Source organism: Antechinus flavipes, chromosome 1 (genome assembly GCF_016432865.1).
Source record: "Antechinus flavipes isolate AdamAnt ecotype Samford, QLD, Australia chromosome 1, AdamAnt_v2, whole genome shotgun sequence".
NCBI lineage: Eukaryota > Metazoa > Chordata > Mammalia > Dasyuromorphia > Dasyuridae > Antechinus > Antechinus flavipes.
The window spans coordinates 225,484,206-225,509,420 of NC_067398.1; the positions used below are offsets into that span (position 1 = coordinate 225,484,206).

A 25,215-nucleotide genomic window follows, 5' to 3' on the forward strand; every position below is an offset into this window, starting at 1 on the left:
AATTAACATTACAACATGTTCTTCAGTGTGATATTATGGAAAGAACATTCAGTTTGGAGTCACAGGTCTTGGATTCTAATCCTGAGTGGGTGGATAAGGTTCATTCACAAGTCTTAATGTATCATTTTTATTACTTTTAAAGTGCAGAGGTAGACAAAATGCCTTTTAAAACTCTTTCCAGCTCTATTATTCTCAGAATCTGTAGGGTTCAGGATTAACCAGTTTAAAGAGGAGACATAAATTTGAGTCCTGCCTCAGGCACTAATTTGATTATATCACCCAAAGTAACTCAGATAACTCCTCAGGGCTTCATTTGTAAAATGAGGGAGTTTGGAATAGATGAGTTATTCTGTCCCTTTCAAGGCTAAAATTCTGTAATTCTCTGAAGATTAAAAAAATATCTAAATGACAATCTTGTTAGTTCAAGTGGAGTGCCTGAATATTCACTAAGAAATTAAGACTGGGTTCTGAAGTTTCAGCCTCTGCACACTTGTCACATCTCATAAACCTACACTGTCCTGACTGCGTTCATTCCTCTGCCAACTGGCAGGCCCCAAGCATCACATTTCTACTTCAGTGCTTAGCTTGTTTTGTTTCTTGAAGCTGCACAGATGAAACCTGAAACCCTTAGCATGGAGCATGAAGTCAACACACTCCAGCGTTTCTAGAACTAAGAGGAGAATTAAAAAAAAAAAAAAAAAAAAAAAAAAAAAAGCCTACCTTCCAAGGGACCCATATGGCTTTATTGAGATATATTTGTAATTTTTAAAAAATGGAAATTCCCTCCTGGTAGCCCAGATTTGCACTGGGAAAATTCAATTGCAGTAAGTTATCCTTTGAAGTTGGGTGATTCTTCCTCACTTATTCGCTGGCAAGACTAAAAGAAAAGAACCCTTCCTCCTGAGATTGGTGAGTGAAATCTAGCTCTACAGCTGCTCTCTTATCAACTAAAGTTAGACTCTATCTCCTGTCAAAAACACATCATTTCCAATCTGTATTTTTTTTTCTCTTTTTTTCTTTCTATTTTAACAGTAGGAGGAATAAAGTTAATATAAGAAGCAAAAAAAGGAGAGGAAATAGAAGCAGTTTTGAGAAAGGTGGGTGGTTTCTGTGGGGCCAGGTGAACAGAACCTTTTAGAGAAATGACTGGCCCTACAGGGGCCTCTCTTGTCCTCTCAGATGGATCTCAGAGAAAATACCTTATCTTTCAGGTTCAGAGAATTGTAAATCAGTCACTAAGGAAACAATCACCTCCCACTCAATTACTGAGCCAGGACTTGGATTTGAAGGGTTATGTGTTCAGGAATAGATTCTAGCTGGAGGCAAAGTCTTAGGTGTCTTACTCACTTCAGTGCCTAAACTCATTTTGTACTTTCAACTTTGGGACACATAAAGATAAAAAGAACAGCATAGTTCTTTTTTTAGTGACTCCAAGGATTTGGTCACTAGGGCAAAGAATTCTAGAATTTAAAGCTGAAAAGGGCTAGTGAGATAGCTGAACTAGTGTTTTCATTTTGCAGATGAATAACCCGAGGTTCATAATGGTTATCTAACTTGTTTGAGGTCACACAGGGAGTAAGAAACAGAACTGGAATTTGAACTTAGATCAGTTGAAAAAAAAATCCATAAAACTTTTCTATAACCATTGTCTGCCTTCCTCAGCCACATTATTATTTTTTTTTTTGGAACAAGGGTTTCTGACTCATCAGTTTTATGCTTCCAATTACTTTCCATTCTTCTTTGTCACCTACAAAATATCAACATAAATGTTTTCAGTCAGTAGGTCAGTCAGTCAACTAACCAAGGACTTTCTGAATGCCCAAAGGAAACCAAAACACAATCCAAGATGGCCTTAGGTAAGGAGAGAGATGCCCTGATTGGTCAGGGTTCTAACTTTGAAAAATGTTATACTCTCAGTGGGGAGACCAGACGAACAACCAGGACAACAAAACTGGACTGTGTAGATGCATATAATTTTTATTCGGTGGCAAGTGTTGGAGTGACATGGTCAAAGTGACAGGCGTGACAAATTATTCGGGGTCTTGTAAGTAAAGCAGTTTATAGAAGGCAGAAGGAGCAAAATTGGAGTGACAGTTGCATCCAGGTGCAAAATGACAAATTTCTGAGCAAGAAATTAATTAGCAAAAATGGCTATGTTGTGTAATTAAGAATTGCATAGTATGCTCCTAAGAAATTAATTTATTTTTAATTTGTGGAATAAAATTAGCATTTACATAATAGTACAATAAAAAGATGATTGCATATGAAACTGCAAATTTACTATGTACAACTTGCTATTCCTTTTAAATATACCACAAAATTATCATGTAAATTTCTTTTTTTCTCTTTTTTTCTTCCCTTCCTCATGCCCTCCATCCTTGAGATGACTACCAATAGGCATATAGATAGATTGAGATAGATAGATGGATCTGTATATATGTGTATATGTATGTAAAATTATTCTATACATACTTCTACTTATCAGTTCTTTCTTTGAATGTAGATACAATTGAAGTAGCAATCATTCCCTAAAGGGAAAACAAATCAATACCGGGATTCCAATAGATAACAAACCCAGTGCATTCTTGATTATTCCATTCTATATGCTTAGGGAATTTGATTATCATTTGCTGATAATGACACAAAGTAGTTATTCTAATCCATTTAACTAGGGTTTAAGGATCTACTATGTACCAGCTCTTGGGAAACAAAGGATGTAGGTCCTAATTTCAAGTAATTTATAGTATCATGATGGAAATGATAAGTATACATATAATTTTAATGGATGGTAAGAGTTAAATAAGAGCAAAGAAGATCAGATAAACTGTTATGAGAAATTTGAAAAAGGAGACATCATTTCTCTCTAGGAGATGGGGAATAGGAAGGGTCAGGAAGGTTTCACTGAGGACCTAGCATCTCAGTTGGGCTTTAGGAAAAGTATAAGATTCGATAGAAAAAAACAAACTGGGAATAGGATGATAGGAATAGTCAGTTTTAAGTATAAAAGATAGTGCTGTGGGATAAATTGGACTCATATTGGTAACTTGGCAGTTTAGGTCTAGTATTAAAATGAAATAAGATACTAGTAAGTCTTTCAAGCTACATAGTACAATGCACAGAATGCTGGACCTTAAGTCATGAAAACTCATCTTCCTGAGTTCAAATCTAGCCTTTGACATTTACTAACTCTGTGATCCCGGCCAACGCATTTGACCCTGTTTACTTTCATTTCCTAATTTGTAAAATGACCTGGAGAAGGAAATGGCAAATTATTCTAGTATCTTTGCCAAGAAAACCTGACAAAGAATCAGACATGACTGACTGAGCAACAAACAAAAATAAGGTCTTGATCCAATTGGTGGTACAATAATAGAACATCAATGTGACTCTGAAAAAGTCACTTAATCCCTGGTTGCCTCAATTCCCCATCTGCAAAATGGGGACACAATGGAGAAGGAAATGACAAACCACTCCAGGATTTTTGCCAAGAAAACCCCAAGGACAAAATGCATGGGGTCATGTAGACTCAGACACAACCGAATAGTAACAGCAAAATCATTCAACAGTTAACCAGAGGAGGTTGATTTAGCAAAAGCAGAGGAAATCTATTCAGCAAGAACGTCATACCGATTCACCTTAAGATTATTTCCTGTTTTTGATAATATTGTCAGTCTAGATCAGAAGCCTGAGAGAATAGCAGCTCCTCATAGCTTTTTGTACTCAGGTGACTCAGGAAGCCACAACAGCAAAGTAAACCAGCTCCCTTAGCCAAGGAAATTTTTTTTTAACTTAAAAAATATTTATTTATTTTGTAATAGCTTTTTATTTTCCCCAATACATGCAAAGATAGTTTTCAAAATTCACCTGAAACCTTGTATTCCAGAATGTGACAATGTGAGAGAGAATTCCAAAGCCTAGTAGGATTAAAATGTACACTTCTGGGTGACCAAAGAATCAAAATAAGTGCTGGTATTACTTTCTTCCACTACCCCCAGACAGCAAGAGAGCCAATATAGGTTAAATTTGTAATTCTTCTGAACGTATTTCTATATTCATCATGCTGTGCCAGAGAAGTAAGATCAAAAGGGAAAAAAAAAAAAAAAACACTAGAACGAAGAAAGCAAACAAACAACAAAAAAGATGAAAATACTATGCTTTGATCCACATTAAATCTCAATAGTGCTCTCTCTGGATGAGAATGTTTTTTCCTATCACATATCTATTGAAATTGCCTTCTTAAGGAAAATTTCAATACCTCTTGAGGAAAAAAATTAGTCTCACCCACATGGGGTTAAGACTTTAAGTTAGCCCAGCCTTGATTGTAGGAAATTTTATTTCTATCTCATATAATATGAAAATATATGAGATAGAAATAAAATGGAGATAAAATGGAGATGGGAATGTCCAGAATGAAGATGGAAGATGGAAAGTAATACAGAATATTTGAAAAAAAAATAGTAAGAGAAGACTAGATAGATAAATTGGTACCAGATTATGAAATGTCTTGAATTCCAATCTGGAACTTGCAGGTAAGCAATGTGAAAATACTGAAGGTTTTTAAATAGAGGACTGACATAATCATAGTTGTATTAAGTTAAGAAGACTACTTAAGCAATAGGTGGAAGATGGATTGGAGAAAGGTTAGGGAAGAGACTGAATCTAGGAAAATCATTTGGGAGGCTATTACAATTATCTAGCTCTAAAGGGCCTAAAATAGGATAGCCAGAGTGAGAGCCCAGAGAAAAGTTCTAGAGATATAAAGACAAAAAGTGAAACAGTACTTGCCCTCAGGGAAATTATGTTCTACTAGGGGAGTTAACACACACACATACATATGTATATACACATACAACATAGACATATTTATCTACCAGCTTTTTATCTATAAAATATATAATGCATGTATATATAAACATATGTAGCAAACTTTCTAAGCTATACCTTTAACTAGAACTCACAGGTTGAGTTCCTAGAGAGACAACTACCTTAGTGCTCAAGATATTTAGTGAATCTAAAATCCTAACTCTATAATTTGTGAACTCCTTTTACTGTGCTTATTTTTAATAGCCAGCTGACATTATTAAGCCAAGGCAAAAGCATTTACTGTGAAGGTTATTATTTATCATTCATTATATTATTCAGATAACTTATTAATAATTGTTTGTTTAAATCCAACTTCATGTGACTAGAATGTTTGAACACAGAATGTTGCCCTGACCTCAGTAACTCTCCAGGGATGCCAGAGATAATTACAAGGAATCATGGCTCCCCCAAGTCCTAGGCTCCCTTGATTATCTCTGTAATAGCAAGTGAATCTCGGTTTTTAAAGGACTACTAGGAACAAAGTCAATCTTTGGCCATTGAATGGCTAGCTAGTTGCCTTCTAATTCAATTAACTTTGATCAGAGAATTTCTTCACTTAATAAAATAAAAGGATGACTGTGTGAATACATCTGCATTTTGAGATCTTATTATCCTATGGTTTCTTACCTACCCTTTATCTTCTGTGAATTCCTTAATTGAAGCAAGTGGAAATGAATAATTAGGAGGCATCTTTATCAATTCCCCTCCTCACTTTATATACAAAATAAATACAAAGTAATTTAGTAGAGAATAAGAGGCTAGGAGCTGGAGAATCAAGGCAAAACTCATTAAGAAGATATTCCTTAAACCGAGTCCTGAAGGACACTAGAGATGTTAAGATCTGATTTGAGGAGGGGATGATTTCCAGAAATTTAGATCAGCAGATGCAGATCCACAAAGGAGATAGATGAAGTGTTGTATATGAAGTAAGAAGGTCAAATTGACTGGAGCACAGAGTATGTGAAGGGGAATAAGGTGTAATAAACCTGGAAAGGCAAGTTAGGACCAAGTTGTGAAGAGCTTTAAATGTCAAATAATGGGAGTGACATAGTTAGACATGTACTTCAGGAAAATCCCTTAGGCTTAAGTGTGCAAGGTGGATTAGATGGAGGAAAGACTTAAAGAAAGAAGACCAATTAGAAGACTATTATAATAGTTGAGTCAAGAGATCATGAGGTCTGAACTAGGGTGTTGGCTGTATAAATGGAAAGAAAGGAGATAGATTTAAGAGCCATTTTGGGGGTAGAAACAAGAATTTAATAGTGACAAATATAACTTCAGTACTTAGGCTCACAGAACTAAATGTGTAAGTACAACATGGAAAGACATGTCTGGACAATAATACCTGTGCATAAAGAGGATAGGAATCAAGCTTGCCATGTGGTTATTGATAGAAGCTAATGTAATCTGAGATTGCATTAATAAAAGTATAGCATCCAAGTTAGGCCATATTTGAAGTATTGGGATGTAGAATTCAGTTCTGAAACTCACATTTAAATGAGATTTTGACAAACTTTAAGATAACCAGGAAAGTGAGGGAATCACAAATAACACCACATTGTACAGAATCACTCACATTGTCAAATGTAGATGGTAATTGCAGTGAGTTTTATTGAACTGTTTTTGTCCCTTAAAAAGGAAAGCATTAAAAACAAAACAAAATAAAAATAAAATGAAGATTAAAAAAAAAAAAAGGAAAGCGTCGAGAGGAATGAGGAGGAAGGGAATGATTGTGATGTAGAAGCAAAAAGAATCAATCAAACTTTAAAGATATATGAAGATCATTTGAAGTAAGTAGGGATATTTTATATTTATTCTATATATACTTATATTGGGCAGTGATGTAGCATAGTGGTTAGAATGCTGGACTTGAAGTCAGGAACACCCACCTTCATGAATTCAGATCTGGCCTCAGAAACTTCTTAGCTGTGTGATTCTGGGCAAGTCAATCCTGTTTGCCTCAGTTTCCTCATTTGTAAAATGAGCTGGAGAAGGAAATGAAAATCTACTACAATTTCTTTGCCAAGAAAATCCCAAATGAGCTCACCAAGAGTTAGACATGACTAGAAGAACTAAACAACAACAATAATAGCTTTTTGTTGTCATCAACATTTAAATGTAAGCTCATTGTGAACTGATATTGTTTCATTCTTTGTATTTGTATCCCTGATGACTAGCCTAGTGTCTGGTACATAATAGATGCTTAATGAATTCTTGATTGGTGTAAGGGAGATATGTTGGTTGTTTTCAAGTATGAAGGATCAGAATAATTTCACCCCATCCCATAAGATAAAACAAATTATAGTGAATGGAAGTTTAGAGAGGCAGATTCCAACTTAATATATATAAAAACATTTGCTTTAGGGCCATCCTCATAGAATGGACTAGTAGAAGAGTCAGTGAGTTCCCTGCCACTATAGGTCTTCAAGGAGAGCCTGGATCAAATACTCTTGACCAAAATCCACATATAAGGGGTGGGAGGAACATAAAACCAAAAGAAGCCATTTAGAGATGTAGGTGTTAATCAAGAAGCTAATGGAGGAGACAGTGGTTTGTGACATCAAATGCTGGTGAAAAGTCAAGAAAAGCTACTCAAATGGAGCTGTCAACTCATTGCTTTGGGAATTCAGTCCAGAGATAATTCTAAGATTATTATAGAAGAGGTGTCATGAGATAGGAGCTGAATTAGGTGACTTTTGGGGTCTCTTCCAATTTTAAGATTCCATGTTTCTGTAGCTCCCATAGAAATCTATAGATTTAGGATCCACTAAAGAAAAGTAGAAATTAAAACTGTGCGAATATATGTTCTCATTAAGCAAAAGAGCACTTAGAGAAGTTGTATATCAGGAAGTGGAGAGGCTTGAGGAAGCTGGCCACTTCCTTCCTTGTGCTCCCATCCACCTATCCATTATAACTCCTTACCCTTGTCTCTTCTGAACCAGAGCTATTGTCCTGAGTTGTTGTTGAGTCATGTTTGACTTCTTTTGAGATTTTCTTGGCACAAATACGAGAGTGATGTGCCATTTCCTTCTCCAGATTATTTTACAGATGAGGAAACTGAGTCACATAGGGTTAAGTGACTTGCCCCAAATCATACAACTAGTAAATGTCTGCGGCCAGATTTGAATTCAGAAAAATGATTCTTTCTAACCCTCTTTGTAATCTAAGAGGAACTGAATAAATTTGAGTTAACTTTGTTCCAGGTAAATTGACTTGGGACACAACTGTGGGCTCTTTGGACAAGAAGTTCTCTGAAGTCCAGGAAATCTCTTTTCTGATTGCTTTAATCTCCTTGATTATGGATTTTATCCTCCGGACTGCTTTTACTTGCTTGTTTTTTGTATGTATTTTTGCCATTTATATATATTTTGTAAATTTTATAAATTATATATATTTTTTATTAAATGATTTTTTTTATTTGAAGTGATAGGTTGTAGCACATATGGCATAACCCTCAGAAAATAAATGGAACTCAAATAAAATCTTGAGGAAAATCCACATATAAAGGCAGGGAGGAACATAAAGCTAAAAAAAAGCCATCTAGAGATGTAGGTACTAATCAAGAAGCTAATGGAGGAAAGGGTAGTTTGTGGTATCAAATGCTCATGAAAAGTCAAGAAAGAATTCTCAAAGGGAGCTGTCAATTCATTGTTTTGGGAATTCAGTCCAAAGATAAGCATCTAGGATTGCCTATCCCATATGACTCTTGTCCATTTCATCTAATACATTCAACATAGAAGGTACACTAAAAAATGCTGAAGGACTTTCTCCAGACATTGTGAAAATACTAGCAAAGTACTCTGCCTGTCTCACCATTTCCCTTTGTGTGATGTTCATTTTGAATTTTTTGAACATTGTTGTAAACTATTTCTTGCGACTATACAGCAATACTGGTAGAATGTTGGCATTAAAAAAACAAAAAGAGGCTTCCCCCCTCCCCCCCTTTTTAGGAAACTTGGTGCGAAAATAAGTTTTCCAATTTGCATAAGTCAATCTCAATTTTCATAAACAGTTTCCCTCCAATTTGGGCATGGATTGGGATCTAGTTCATGACAGATCTCTTCTGGCAAATATCTGTCTCTTCTATTTCTCACCTGATGACCAGAGAGAGATTTGTTGAATGGGGTTATTTCTGTTTTTATGTCATTCAAAGAGGTTTGGGTTATTTTACAAATAATTAGAAGACATATTATTGGAAAAAGAGATTTTCAAAGTAACTTTTTTCTCTGATGAATCAAGTTTTTTTTTTTTTTCCCTAGCAAATACTAAGCAAAATGGAATCTTATATGTGCTATACTTTTCACTTGTTCAATTGATTTTCAGTCACATCTGACTTTCTATGAACCCATTTGGGGTTTTCTTGGCAAAGATATTGGAATAGTTTGTTATTTTCTTCTCTAGCTTATATTACAGTTGAGGAAATTGAGGCAAAGAGGGTTAAGTATCTTACTCAGGATCACACAGCTATTAAGTGTCTGAGGCCAGATTTGAACACAGGAAGATAAATTTTCCTGACTCCAAGCTCAGCATTCTACTTATTCATGCCACCTAAATGCCCTCGTATTTCTCTTGTCTTTGGACCTGTGAACTTGTTGATCAACAGGTCATTGTTATTCAGTTGTTTCAGTTGGAATTGGAATTCTCTTTGAACCCATTTGGGGTTTTCTAGGCAAAGGTATTGGAGTGATTTGTTATTTCCTTTTTCAGTGGATTAAGGCAAATAGAAGTTAAATGACTTTCCCATGATCACTTAGCTATATTATTGAATATCACTTGCAAAGTCTGATGATTGTTTACTCATTGAGAGTGCTCCATGCTTATGAATATAAATTTTGCCTAGGTTAGAGAGTAATGATGTAAGTTAGTAATTGCTGATGTTTTCTTGGGTGCTCTTTTAAGGATTAATACTATCCAAGATTGTTTCCATGTCTTTAACATGTTTTCTTCCTTCAATACCTTGTATCTTTATCATCCTCATAATTATATCCTTTCAAGCACAGTTTTCCCTCTGTATATTCTTGGTCTACTCTGGCTGCTTCCCCTCTTTTTTTGTTTCCTTTAATATATTTCTCCCTATCCCATTAGCACAGCTAGAACTATGATATTAAAGTATGTCTAGTCCTACTTCCCTTGATGGTGAAAATTATTTTATAAAAATATTTATAGATCATTTAATTTTTCTTCTCTTTCTTGTCCTTTCATTTCTATAAAGCTCTTGAGATGATTTTAAAACAAATGAACAAATTAGTTTTACCTTCTACTTCTTTTTCCTTTGTGTAACAATATTATTCATGCCATCATCCTTTTTCTTTTTTTAATTCATTTTTAATTTATAGAATAAAACAATCATTTCCATAAGAGTACAATAAAAAGATGATTGCACATAAAACTGCAAATCTACTATGAACAATTTGCTATTCCTTTCAAATATATAAAAAAAAAATCATGTAAATTTCTTTTTTTTTTTCTCTTCCCCTACTTCTACTCCAGAGATGGTTACCATTAGACACAAAGAGTCGTATTTACATAAAAGTATCCTGTATGTATTTCAAGTTATCAGTCCTTTTTCTGAATTAGATAATATCTTTTTACATAGATCCTTTTTATTTCATTTGGATATTTATCATAGTTAAAATAAGTTATTTGCTCAGTCATTCTTAAAACAATATTGTTTTTATTGTACATAATGTTCTCTTGGTTCTGCTCATTTTCTCTTCATTATTTTGTGCAAGTTTTTCCATGGTTTTTTAAAATCATTGAGTTCATAATTTCTTATAGCACAACAGTATTACATCACAATCATATACCACAACTTTATCAGATGTTACCCAATTTATCATCTTTTTTCATAACATTTGGTAAATGAATCAGATATTACCCAATTTATCATTTCTTCATAACATTTGGTAAATGAATTTATATTCTCAACCACTTTGACCACTATTCTCTTTGACACTTTCACTTTTTTGTGGTGTTATTTGCCATTAAGTATGTTTAAGCAAACCAATTCTTTTCTTGCAGAAGGTATTTATTATGTAAACCTAGGAAACTTTTGTACAGTCTACGACTATTTAACTTCTCTCAATCCTTTTTCCATATATGTTTTCTGATATATTTTTCATCATTCTCACCTTTTCTCATCTTTAAATTGGGGTCACTGAGTATGTGTATGTTTTTAAAAATGAATATTTATTGATTTCATTTCATTTTTATATCATCTACATATATCCCTATTTTCCTCCTAGAAAACCATTCTTATTTGGTTGTTTCAATAATCTCCAACTCTTTGTGACCCCATTTTGGGGTTTTCTTGACAAAAGGACTGAAGTGGTTTGTCATTTCCTTCTCCATCTTGAGTAAAACTAAGACAAACAGGGTTAAATGACTTGCTTGGGGTTACACAGCTAATAACTTCCTGAGACCAAATTAAAATTCAAGAAGATGAATCTTCCTAGTTCCAAGCTCAGCATTTTATTCAGGGCGCCACTTAGCAGCCCCACCTTAATGTTAGAGAACTAATAATGTTGATCCAGTAGATAGAACACTTGGCTTGGAGTAAGAAAGACCTGTATTTGAGTCTGGTCTTAGATATTGACTAGCTGTACAATCCTGGGCAAGTCACTTAACCTCTTTTTTTACTCAGTTTTCTCAACTGTAAAAAGGAGATAATAATGGTACCTTTACAAGTCATTTTGAAGATCAAATGAAGTAATATTTGTAAAAGTGCCTAGCATATGTCCTAGTACATAGTAACTACTATATAAATGCTTATCCCCTTTCCTTCCTCTCTCTCCACTCCTCACTCCAGAGTCCAAAAGCTTCACTGAAATGCTTGCTTTTCTACATCACATGAGTCTTGCTTACTTATGATCCAGAAGTTTGGGTGGAAATAGTCCAAAATTGTGGTTTTTCTATCTATGCAACTTAGGAGCTTATAAGAGTTATTTATTCTTTTAAAATCCCCAAGTCATAGTATTATTATGACAACTCAGAATCTCCTTAGCCAGCATTATTTTAGTTATTTTAGATCAAGGGAGGTCTCTGTCCTGTTTAATTCTGTTTATTCCAAACTATTCACTGACTTCCTTTATTACAATGTTCTGTATACAATTAATAAAAAAAGAGTCATCATAATTATAATGATACAAAATCAAGAATTAGAAATAATATAAAGAAATAAATCAGGTAAAAAAATGTTTGCTAGTTGCAGACATAAGGTAAACAGGGAGGAAATGAAACACTTGTTATCTCTCTGCTAATTTCAAGAAGTGATCAGATCCAACCATTCTGGAAAGCAATTTGGAAGTATGCCCAAAGGACCATTAAAAACTGTGCAGCAGCAGTGCCATCACTGAATCTTTATCCCAAAGAAATCATAAAAGAAGAAAAAGGTCCCATGTGTGCAAAAATGTTTGTAGCAGCTCTTTTTGTGGTGGCAAAGAATTGGAAAATGAGTAGATGTCCATCAGCTGGGGAATGTCTGAATCAGTTATGGTATATGAAATAATGGAATATTATTCTATAAAAAATGATGAACAAGCTGATTTTAGAAACGCCTGGAAAAATTTATATGAACTGATGCTGAGTGTAACGAGCAGAACCAGGAATACATCGTACACAATAACAACAAGATTGTGTGATGATCAACTATGAAAGACTTGATTCTTCTTAGCAGTTTAGTATTCCAAGGCAATCCCAAAAAACTTTGGGTGGAAAATGCTATTTACATCCAGACTGAGAACTATGGAGACTAACTGTAAATAAATACATGCTATGTTCACTTTTTTTTTCTTTTTCTTCTGTTTTTTTTTTTTTTTCCTCTCATGGTTTTCCTTTTTGTTCTAATTGTTCTTTCCCAACATGATTTAGAAGGAAAATGGGAAATATATATATATATAAAATATAACCAAAAAAAATTTTTTTATGTGTAACTGGGGAAAATTTAAAAAAGAAAAAAGTGACCAGCAAGGGTAGCAAGGCCATTCCAATTAAACATCCTCTTCTGTAAAGTATTAGTAGCCTAAATCATAAGCAGGAGAGAATTCTAGACTTATCAACACCCACTAGCATTAGTGTCCTTTCAAAGCACTTCCTTATTCCTCCTCCAGACCTGATTTGAACTTTTCTTTCACTAAAATCTTGCCAACCTTATCTTCCAGAATAATGATATCTCATCATTACTTCTCAGATGTCCATGTAGTCATGCTCTGGAAGCTTTTCTTCTCTGTTTGCAAAGGAGCAGACTGCCTCAAAGAATAATATTTCTCTCTGGGGTTTAGAATTTCACAGTTCTATGTAAAATAAGCTGTGAGATACTTGGATCTTGGAATTAACATACCACTGCCTCAAAACAAACATCAGTACTTAATAGAACAAGGATGATTTAACTTGTATTCCTGGTCTCTGACATTTTAGCATTCTATCCAGAGCAAATCATATGCAGGTAGGTGTGTGTGTATTACATGCAATAGATAGAGCACTATGCAAAGCATTATTTGATAGGCTGATTCAGTGACTAAAAGTCTAAATTACATATAGGATATAAAACATGCACAAGTCCCACCGGGACTTGTATATCCATATAACACTAGGAAACATATAATCTCAAGCAAAATTAAAAGAATATCACTTTATCTATAAAATAAAATATCAAGAAATAACAAGATATATAATTTTATATATTTATATGTATAATAGCAAAACTATTCATAGCCAACAGACTAATTAGCTTAATACAGATTAAAAATTATCATAAAAGCAAATAAACATTAAAAAACGAAACAAGAGCACACTTAGTACATACAGGAATTACACATACATTAATCTATCTAATTATATTCAAGGCACACATTACATGGGTAAGCATGAGCAACATCATCTGATTATATGTATAAGTACTTCTCCAGATTCCTCTGGGACATCATTGTCTGATCATTGGATAAATAATGCTAAATATTCTGTGACTTGTTGACCTGTCTGCCACTATATGGGAACTAGCTGATGTTATGGATATAAATGTACTGCTGTGACTGCATGTATTATATCCTATATGTAATTTAGACTGATTATAGTCTTTATTAAATCTATAGTCCTGCCTATCTCCAGCCATTCAATTTCCATGTGTTATTCCTTTCCCCCTCACCATGAGGTTAGATTTCAGTCTAAAAGAAGAAAAAGGTCCCACGTTGCAAAAATGTTTGTAGCAGTTCTTTTTGTGGTGGCAAAGAATTGGAAAATGAGTAGATGTCCATCAGCTGGGGAATGTCTGAATCAGTTATGGTATATGAAAATAATGGAATATTATTCTACAAAAAATGATGAACAAGCTGATTTTAGAAAGGCCTGGAAAGATTTACATGAACTGATGCTGAGTGTAACGAGCAGAACAGGGAATACATTGTACACAATAACAACAAATCACTTCCTTCCCTCCTTAGAGCTCTCTAACCATAGATACTCTCCCTTCCATCTTAACTTTACCATCATGGTGTCTTGCTCCAGATTGATCCATCCTTTCCACTGTACTCTGAAAATAAAAACCTGCCTGATAAACAACATACTTGTTTTCATCTTTAAACCTTTCCTTTCTGTCATCATTAGTATTCAGTTTATCCTTGGTTTCTCCTGAGGTAATTGCCTCCCTGGCTACCCTTTCTAGTACTAGTGACAAATTCAGTGATACCTTCTGACTCACTGGTAGTGATGAGGAAGTTGGAATATTCTTTGTACTCCACTGCTGTTTCCAGATTCTCCCTCTACCACCACCATTTAACATCCTCTCCTTTGAGATCCATGGTATTTAAATTTGTCATCCTCTCAAACCCAGATGGCCACTATCTATTGATCTTCTAGGATATTCTTCCTTCCTTGGGTTTTTACCTAGCTCATAATCTTTTTACCTCAGCTCCTGTTCTCATAATGGGAATTTCAATATACATAGAGCCTCCCTCAAATACACTGCCTTCCCAGTTCCTGAGTCTACTCAATTTTCAGAATGTACAAGCATTATGTGCATGTTTTCTTCCTCATAAGAATGTGTGAGATTTTTGAGAGGAGGGATTATATTTTGGTCTCCCCGACACTTAGTCCATAATAAATGCTTGTAGACTGACTAAACTTGAACCAGTAATGGAATGAAGGTAGGCAGCAGTCTTACTGCTAGGTAGGGTGTGTTTGTATCATTAAGTCTCCAGAGCTGACATCAGAAAAAGTGAGGTTTCTAGGTGCTGTCCACTTCCATCTTTGGAACTGATGACTAGGGTAGAGCTTTTAAATGACTAGTAGATAGTCTCTTTCACTTAGAGCCTGATGTATCCATCACCTGATATATCTGATCATCAGGGAAATACAAATAATCCACTTATTGGGAATAAAGGGTTTCAGTGAATTACCTTTGTAGGGCTCCTGGCAGTCTTGGGGACTATCTTATAAAGTGGGAAGGTGCCTAGACTCTCCAAACCTAGTTTTGGAATGGTTTCACATCTACTACTGCTATTTTCTTTGTCCCATAGACAAAAAATTTCTCAGCAAAAAACTTATTTGTTGAATGTGTGGAAAACACATTTGAGCATCATACAATTACTTATCTCTTTCAGTATTCTTCTGGACTGATGTAGCAAAGTGCTAAGTTAGAATTGAATTTCTCTCAGCTTATGGATGTTCTGGTTGTGAGTGTGTGCAATTTTTCCTTCCCCAAAGATTCCTGTCCACAAGTCAATAGGGAGACATGTTTCAAATGCAAATCACAATATGGGGAATAAAGCTAATGGCATCGTTCCTAGTGAGCTCTTACCCATGTACTAAAAAAGTCATATGTTGACTTTGCTGAGATTTTTGTTTTTGTGCAGTTAAAATGTTCATTTTGCATCTCCCCTTCATAGTGGTAAGGTATTATTTCTTATTTCTATACTAGTCAGATCTAACATCTCTTTCACTGGTAAGCTTGTGTTTTCAAAGCCTCTCCTTCGGTATGAACAGATATTGGCAAGAAGGATTTTTGCACAGAGAAATAGGTCTTTAACAATGCTTTAAGAATCATGAAAGGTTTTTTTTTTTTTTATTACTGGATGGCTGTCTGTGTATACCTTACAAAATGGCCAGTCACTCCCAATATACATCTTGTGTTTCTACTGTCAACTTCCAGAGACTCTGACAAATACAAGTTCCAAATGTCTGGTGGTTTTTGTGTTCTCCAAATGTGCCATAGGAGTTGGTAGGATTTGTCTTTGTGTATGGCAAGCACAAATCTGACACTGTGGAGGAACATCTTCAGCTGATTTTGGCCAATGAAATCTGACCTTTGCTAGTTCTCGGGTTCTTCCTTGAATCACATAAGTCTAAAGTCATCACGTAAAGTTTTCATCCTTATAAAGCTATCGTCATTGAGCAGCCATTACCTGCTTTCTAGTATCACAAGCGGTATCAGACATTTTATTGCATGGCTCCAATTTCTGCCTCTATCTCCATGATAGGGTGCTTTTGAGCTGGATCTTGTTAAGTAAGTTACCCATCTTCCTACTTTAATGAGAATGCATCTGTCTTTTTGCTAAGTTTCTGCCTGAATTACTTCTATTTTTCTGGTATCAGAAAATGCCCAAAGTTAAAATTTTCTGGATCTTCAAAGACTATCAGAATTTTCCCACTGACTTGTTGATACTAGAAAATTCTTTCAAAAACTCCAAGATTTTTGTCCTCTCTCCAAGGCAAGAGAGATCCATTCTACTTTCCACTTGGCTGACACTTATTTCAAGTATGAGCAATTTTTGAGTTTTCCAAGGCCAAATTCTTCTACAGTCAAGGCATTTTCTTTTTCTTTTCTTTTTTTTTTTTTTTACAAAATGCATATTTTATACAAAAACACATATATACATACATATATGCAAAATACAAAATAAAAATTATAGAGAAACTCAAACAATAGAATCTCTGTTCCAATTTTTTTTTCCCCTCCCTTCCTCCACCCCCTCCCCTAGATGGCAAGCAGTCCTTTCTTTATATGTTGGATATGTTGCAGTATATCCTAGATACAATATATGTTTGCAGAACCGAACAGTTCTCTTGTTGCATAGGGAGAATTGGATTCAGAAGGTATAAATAATCCGGGAAGAAAAACAAAAATGCAGATAGTTCACATTCGTTTCCCAGTGTTCTTTCTTTGGGTGTAGGTGCTTTTGTCCGTCATTTATCAATTGAAACTCAATTAGGTCTCTTTGTCAAAGAAAAGGGCATTTTCTTAATATAAATAGTATGTTTACTTAGAATCTATTGTTCAAGATAGTGTTGTTTTATGACTTCTTCATTGTATTCTTCACACAAGGTCTTAATGAATCCAGGAATCTCTAAGAGCTACTGATTAGGTCATGCCCACTTTTTGCAGCAAATAAAGTAACATCTTTCCCTGGGATCATGTCCTTTTCCTGAAGCTAGCCCTATAACCCACAACTTAGGTATCTTCAACACTATGGTCTCCTGAGTTTCAATTGATAAATGACGGACAAAAGCAGCTACACCCAAAGAAAGAACACTGGGAAACGAATGTGAACTATCTGCATTTTTGTTTTTCTTCCTGGGTTATTTATACCTTCTGAATCCAATTCTCCCTATGCAACAAGAGAACTGTTCGGTTCTGCAAACATATATTGTATCTAGGATATACTGCAACATATCCAACATATAAAGGACTGCTTGCCATCTAGGGGAGGGGGTGGAGGGAGGGAGGGAAAAAAAATTGGAACAGAAACGAGTGTCAATATAAAGTAATTATTAAATAAAAATTAAAAACAAAAAAAACAAAAAAAACACTATGGTCTCTTCAAAAGTGCATATAGTCTATGTGTAGTGTAATAGAAGGTGGTTATATTTTGTTTCCTCCAGATAGCAAAACAAGAGTTTCAGGAGTAATTATGAAAAAAAGTGAAAATCTCCTTCAGTCACGTCCAACTCTCATTTGGAGTTTTCTTGGCAAAGATACTGGCTTTCCATTTCCTCTCCAGTTTACTTTAAAGATGAGGACACAGGGTTAAATGACTTGTCCAGGGTCACATCTAATGAATTATATACTATCACAGGGATAGTTATTAAGTGTCTAGTCTAGATTTAAAATCTTGAGTCTTCCTAACTTCAGGTTCAGTCTATCTACTATACTATCTTGTAATCTCTTGTACCATATGTCAAATTATACTGCAAATCAATAATCATAAAAAATTATTTTAAAAATTAAATAATATTATGGAGAAAAATAACTTTGAAAGACTTCAAATTCTCTGTTGTGATGGTAAACCATTATTCCAAAAGAATGAAATTAAAACATGCCACTTAACTCCTAACATAGGTGAAAAAACATAATTTCAGACATGGCCAATATTGGAATTTGCTTTGTGAGACTACCATGCAGCTATATATTGAAGGCTTTATTTGTGTTGCATCAGTACTTTTGTTTGCTCAATGGTGAAATAGAGTAATGAGAACAGATTAATCTTTTAAAACAAAGAAAAAAGAAACAAAAGTGATTTTTTTAAAAAAGAAAAATGCCAGTATCTTTGATTTGTGGGTGAGCATAAAAGGAAATATAAAAGCCAAACAAAACAAAAAATAACCAAAAAAAAAAAAAAACCCCAACAGCTAGGAACTTTTCCCTTAGGTCGTTATATGCTTCTGCAACAAATCATCATTTCTGCACGAGAAAGGAGAATTCTCCCTGCCCATTTTGCCTTCCAGTATTTTTTCTTCATTCTATTTAGAAGTCCAAGAGAGAAAAAGCATATGAAAAATAGCCAAATCACTTCACAGCTCTTTTTAGATCATGAGTATTCCAACAATATTCTATTCAAATTTTGCAATAATCATAACAGCACAAACTAGGAATTGATGAACAGCTAACACCTTTTACCAAGATAAGGTAGAAATGGGTTCATGATTCAGACATAAAGGGTGATACTATAAGTAAATCAGGAGAAAAAGGGATATTCTTCTCAAATCTGTGCAGAAGGGAGAAATTTATGGCTAAAGAACTAGATAACATTATGAAATGCAAAATGAATGATTGCTTTGCACAAAGTCCCTCTTGGCCTCCATACTAACTGGATTCTAACATAGTGGTATCATTCTGGTCTTCTTCAAGGACAACCAATCAACCTTTTATAAAATGGGGATAATAGCACTTAGTTCATAGGATGTTGAGTCATTTTAGTCCTGTCCTATTCTGTGACCCATTTGGGGTTTTCTGGACAAAGACACTGGAGTAGTTTGCCATTTCCTTTTCCAGCTCATTTTTTCCTACATGGGGAAACTGAGGCAAACAGGGTTAAGTGACTTGCTGAGGGACACACAGCTACTATCTGAGGTTGGATTAGAATTCAGGTTCTCCTGACTCCAGATCCAGAACAAAAACTATCCATTGATTACTAATGGCTCCTGAAAAATTGAATAATTTCCCATGTTTTGCTTTTCAAGATACTAAAACAGTAACACCAGAGCTACAACCAAACTTAATGATTTACATTTAAAACAATATGTTGTAATATTGGATTCAGTCTGAGAAACACTATTTGTAGCCACTGACCAACTAAACTGACAAAAACCAGAAACCCAACTCTTTTGTCCCCTATTCCAAAATTGAACATGTTGAAGGAAATTGGCTTTCCCAAAGTTCATGTATTGAGGTTTATTTAAAAAGGTAAAACTTTTTACACATGTAATTATAAAATGAAAATTTATTAAGTCTTTGAATTAAGCAATATTATAAGCTACTTATAACAAAGTAGTATTTACATTTCACAAATATAAAAATATCACCAAAAAATTAAATTGTAACTTGAATCCTGGGGGATTCAAGTGTTTTATATTCAATGATACATGTGAGATCATATCCCTCTGTGAAGCAATCCTCCTTCAATCACCTTACACTTCAGGATAGCTGGCTACTGTTGCTATTCCACAGTGGTTGTCGCGGTCCTTGGCCATTAAAATGTATCCCTGATTTCCCCAGTCCTCACCCCAGCTGAAAAGAAAGATAAGTATTAAGTTTCAGAATCAAACTCTTCATGATCCCATTTGAGGTTTTCTTGGTAATAATACTGAAGTGGTTTGCTACTTTTCTTCTCCTGCTCATATAGATGAGAAAACCGAGTCAAATGGAGATAACTGACTTGCTCAGGGTTACACAGCTATTAGGTGTCTGAGGTCACATTTGAACTCAGGTCCTTCTGATTCCAGGGCCAGCAGTGAATCCACTGTGACAACCAGATGCCCTATTTATGACAAGTACTCACTCTACAATAAGTACCTTTAAGGTTTTCCAGGTATTTTTCCCACAGGATCTTGTGGGTCAGTCTGATAATAAATAATAATATTAGGACAGTCCAACAAACTAGCCAACAGGAAATTGTTTATATTATCTATTTATCAGTGATATCAGTGATCATGCAAAGTATGAACCACTGGGCAACTATCTACTTGGGATCCTAAAAATAGGACCGTTCCACACATAATTATCCCTTCTCCATTTCACAGGATCCCAGGAATTCCACTCTTCTTCAAAATGAAGTAACCCAAAATCGGCAACAAGCACATCAATGACATTGTAGGTAAGAAATTGGTTTACCTGTTCTTGACAATCCAGTATTTCTTGCCGTTTTTTCTCTCAACACCATAGCCCACAGCCAGCACGCCATGATCTAGTTGTTTACTACTGCAGTCTGGTTCATAATAGACACCTAAGATAAAAAAAGTGAAATTTTAACTTGAGATTAACAAAGAAATGACAATAATATGGTTTTAAGTGTATCGTTACAGAAATAACGAAGAACAAATGCTTACCAGATTTATAGAATTGGAAGGATTGATGTGATGCATCAATAGCAACAGAGACTGGACCCACAGTTGCCACGGCCTTTGCGAGAGCCCGTTCCGCCCCCCTTGGGATGTCCACATATCCAGTGACATTAGCACCAGAATATTGTGGGTTATACTGACAGATACCATTCTGTTAAAATGAATCATATAAAAAGTTTGGTTTAATTTTCAGTGGTGAACACAAAATTTATAAAATTGATGGGCAATGTTCTACCAGCCCATTTATTAGATAAAGAGCTCTAGAAGACCAGCTGGATATGAGTGAGTAAAGAACTATCTGAAAGTACATATTGAAAAGCAGCAGAGAGTGAACCAAGGACTAGTAACATTCCTACACATCACTCCCCAGTCAATATGGTTCCTTGTGGGGATCTTTAAAAACTGCTAACTCATTAGAGTTGATAGATTATTGATCTGATCTTACAAGGAGATGTTTTGGGCCAGAACCTGAAACAAGGTACTAAGTAGAACTAATTGATACAATGCTTGTGTTCACACCTTTACTCATTGGAGTTCACACGTTTGGGAGATTTCAGGGTTTAGTATGAGATTCCGAATTCATACCTCCCTTGAAGCTCTTAGGGCCAGAGAGCACGCTGGGAGATATCCCACAATCCCACTCTCTCATATATAAGAAACAGACAGAGAATTCAGCTGAATTAGATTGAGAGGGGAGCATCAAGTGAGTTCAGCCAGAAGCCCTTTCTCAGAAGAGTTACTTCTGGTTAGAGAGAGTTACTTCAGGACATTGACTGGGGTCGGAGAGGAGCACTCTGGGAGGAAGCCCACAAGCCCTCTCTCTGAGGCAAGAGAGATCCATTCCATTTTTCCAGTTGGCTGGCTGGAGGCTGAAGAAAGCAGAGGCAGAAGCAAAGGACAATCTGCAAGAGCTCTTGGAACCAAGCAGAGAGATAGGCCTCAACTAACTGGGCTATTTTGGAAGGAGAAAATAAACATTTGCATTTTTACTGGCTGCATTTTGGGTGATTATTACTCTTAACTGAAACTAAGGCTGCCTCCAGAAAACCTCCCCGAGAAACCTCTCCCCCAGAGAAAACCATTATTAAGTAATTAATTAAATTTAATTTAATACAAAATTTATTTTTTACAACATTATCCCTTGCACTCGCTTCTGTTCTGATTTCCCCCCTCCCTCCCTTTACCCCCTTCCCTAGATGGCAAGCAGTCTTATATAAGTTAAATATGTTGCAGTATATCCTAGATACAATATATGTTTGCAGAACCGAACAGTTCTCTTGTTGCACAGGGAGAATTGGATTCAGAAAGTAAAAATAACCCAGGAAGAAAAACAAAAACCATTATTTTAAAAGAAGAAAATCACAATAGTTCCTGTATCCTGTATGAATTCTAATGTATGGTTCAGTGGCCCCCATTTCTACCACTGTTGTAAAACTACTAACTAATTATTAAAAGCTTACTAGTTTTAGCATAGCTCAGAGACCTAGTTTTGAATGTAGTTTTCCACTCCTCAGTAGTAGCTAGCTATTATGCAACTAAGAAAGCAATTGTGGGTACCATTTGTTAGGAATGCTTGAGTGTAGGGCACCAAAGACAAGAATGGATTTAGGTTCAAGGTACTGGAATTTAAATCCAGATTTTGCCATTGATTAATGTGGTTGTGATCTTGAAGTCATTGTAAATTGAAGATGTGTGACTAAAAACTTGCCAGAGGCAACACAGTAGACATATTTCCCAAGACTCTCATTCAAAAAGATTTCTTCTTAATGATTGTATACACAGTCAAGGTATCTAATTTTAATTGTTAATGTTTCAGATTCAGTGGTAGGTCTCTTCAAGCCTCCTCAACTCCCATCCCCCAAACTGAGATTCTCCTTTTAAATATAGCTAAACCAAAATGATGGGGAAATTAAAAAATTATATTTACCACTGCAGTATAGGGATAGGATTCTTCCGTTTCAATTCCTCCATTTTCCTCCACATATTTAAAGGCATTATCCATCCAGCCACCATAACAGCCTTCATTGCCTTGAGAGTCAGAGCAGTCAACCAAATTCTGTTCACTAAGTGAAACAAGTTCTCCTGTTTTACGGAACCACTGGCCTTCAATGGCACCAGTTGCACTAAATGCCCAACAAGAACCACACATACCCTGAAAAAGTCAAAAGGAAACCCTGTTTAGTTTACAAGATAAATATTAATCATCTTTTAAAGACAGATCTAAACAGTTTTGAATATGGAAGGGGAAGTGATCTTAAGTCTCAGTATTTAAGAGGCTATTTATCACTCACAAGCTTCAGTGAATTTTATCTGATTTATCTATGGATCAAAGGTAAGCAACTTTTAATACCTGATTCTTAACAGGAGTTACATAGCCTTTGTCTCTCCAGTCTACAGATTTAGGGATCTCTACCAAGGGAGGTTCACGAAACAGTTTTCCTTTAGTGCTCCTTTGAACTCTGTTTGTTGAAAAGCTATTCATCACTTGTCTGAATTCTTCATTGGTCTAAAGTGAAAAAAAAAAAAAAGGCAATCTAAAATAAGTATATTGGTAGCAAAAGATAATAACCTGTTCAGTATCAACACCAGAGGGTTACAACACACCCACCATATCACCAAACTTGTTCATTTCCATCTGGAAACTGTGTTTGCCAGCACTGTATTCCAGATTGTGCATTTCAATCATTCTCAAATTCTTCTCCCATGTTGCTCTCCTCCAATCTTCGTCATTCTGGAAGCAAATACAAAAATTAAGGTTCAATAAGATTCTGCTCATATTGTTACAAATTCAACTATCCTCACTGTCAGTAAAGAAGTCAGCACACAGTTGGGATGGTGATCATATTCAAATATTGCCATCTCAGAAGGGTTTTTAAGTTCTGATGCTATGGGCATTCCTACCCTTGGGGTAAAGTGGCTATCTTGGGCAAATTTGGCTCTCATCTGGGCAATAGTTGGCTTCTGGGAAAAGGCCATTTTACTAGTGCACCTTGGACATGTGCCCAATAAAGTTGAGGGAGGGCAAAGGAGTAGTTTAAAAGTTACCTCTTCATAAACCTTTTTATGCTGTGCTTTCCATTGGTACCACTGAGCATCTAAAATCCAGTCAAGTTGTGGAACAGCAGCTACTATTCCCAAGTATAGGGAAAGTAAACACAGGTAGAAATTCATGCTTCAAATCTTGAAGGGGAAAAAAAGAAGAAAGATACAAATTGTGTCTAATTAAAAAAAAAAAAAAAGACCAACCCAAACCAAAAACCCAAAGTCTTGTTTCTTTGAGAAATAAATACAATTTTCCTAGTGGAAAAATAAAATTCATTTCACCAAATATTCATACAATATGTATTTATATGTTAAGCACATTATGTGAGATGGGGTAGAGTGAGGGCAAATACAAGAGATAATGCTGATCTAGAATTTTTCAGTTAGTTTAGACATACATACAAAACCACAACTGCCAACATTAATGGTACAAATAATAAAAGCTGATACCAAGTTCAAAAGCGGTAACTGTTTTTAAAACTTAAAATTTTAGGACAGTGAATCCCAAATGGAAGCCAAGGTCTGACCATAGTAGGTTAGAGGTAATTAGATAGCAGAATGAATTATGTTAGGTTTAAGACGTGGAACAACATCCTATTGGAATTCCAGCTGTGGACTACAGGCAAATTCTTAGCCTCAGTTTCTGAGCCTGGAAAATAGGGATAATAACACTACCTATCTCACAAGGTTGTGGTAAGGATAAAATGAGTAAGGTTCTTTGCAAACCTTAATATGCTACTTTTTTTTTAAATTATCATTTTTGTTAACTACTCAAGAGGCTGAGATTAGACCACATCCCTCTCCCTGACAGTCAACCTAGGAAACCTGTCTCATACACAATAATCTACTTAGCTTTCTCCCTCATATTCCCAATCTCCCCTAACTAAAGGTAGCTGTAATAAAACTACTACCAAGCAGCAGCCACTGTGAAAATAAAAGAGGGAATTGTAGCTGGAGTAGTGACTAGTAAAACTCCCATCTCTTTTTCAGTGAGTTCCACAGGTAAGGCAACTGTGTATGCAGATTTTATTACATTATTTTTCTTCTCCAACCCATCCATCCCTTTTCCATGTGCTAGTATAGCATACAATAGTATGTTATTATTGTCAAGGATACCCACCACCCTTCCAAAGTTCTTAATCTCAGTTATCACCTTCAACTTCTCCTCACTCCACATATTCAAACAGTAGCCAAAGCATTTTTCTCATTTATCTCCATAACAACCTAGTTCCCCAATCGCTTCTCCAATGAACTTTTGCAGTATAGCCTTCCAATAGATCTCCCTGCCCCAAGTCTTCCTCCATTCTGTCAATCTTCACATAGCAGCCAAAATCATTCTAAAGCGACCAGTTTGCTCTTATCTCCAGTATATTCAATCGATTCTATTGCCCCTAGTATTGTATTATTTCATTTTTATCGGATATTTAAAAAATAAAACCCAATAACCCTTCTATTTGTGTTCATTAGCAAAGTAGTACA

At 35.3% G+C, this 25,215-nt stretch overlaps 1 protein-coding gene and 1 long non-coding RNA gene across 3 annotated transcripts; one reads left to right on the plus strand and one right to left on the minus strand.

The window, feature by feature from the left end:
- Positions 1-41: 41 nt before the first annotated feature.
- On the plus strand, positions 42-20,749 carry LOC127561742 (uncharacterized). 2 transcript variants are annotated; one of them, XR_007953527.1, is made up of 3 exons: positions 42-909; positions 20,374-20,447; positions 20,643-20,738. It is a non-coding gene; the product is annotated as an uncharacterized LOC127561742 (long non-coding RNA). The 2 variants fall into 2 exon arrangements; XR_007953526.1 differs by having other exon boundaries at positions 43-909; positions 20,656-20,749.
- On the minus strand, positions 19,557-25,215 carry LOC127561737 (procathepsin L-like). The gene is made up of 6 exons (XM_051996951.1): positions 23,303-25,215; positions 23,045-23,200; positions 22,622-22,846; positions 20,680-20,845; positions 20,465-20,576; positions 19,557-19,861 (listed from the first exon to the last, which is right to left on the minus strand). Exons 1-6 carry the CDS (start codon positions 23,468-23,470, stop codon positions 19,762-19,764), a joined length of 927 nt encoding a protein of 308 aa, XP_051852911.1. The 5' UTR covers positions 23,471-25,215; the 3' UTR covers positions 19,557-19,761.

Excerpts from the sequence above, each read along its gene's own strand:
- LOC127561737 (XM_051996951.1), bottom strand. The coding sequence starts at position 23,470 with ATGAGCAGAATCTTATTGAACCTTAATTTTTGTATTTGCTTCCAGAAT. Across the intron at positions 23,201-23,302 it reads TGAACAAGTTTGGTGATATG|ACCAATGAAGAATTCAGACA; the intron begins GTGGGTGTGTTG and ends TTTTCACTTTAG. Across the intron at positions 22,847-23,044 it reads TAACTCCTGTTAAGAATCAG|GGTATGTGTGGTTCTTGTTG; the intron begins GTATTAAAAGTT and ends TGACTTTTTCAG.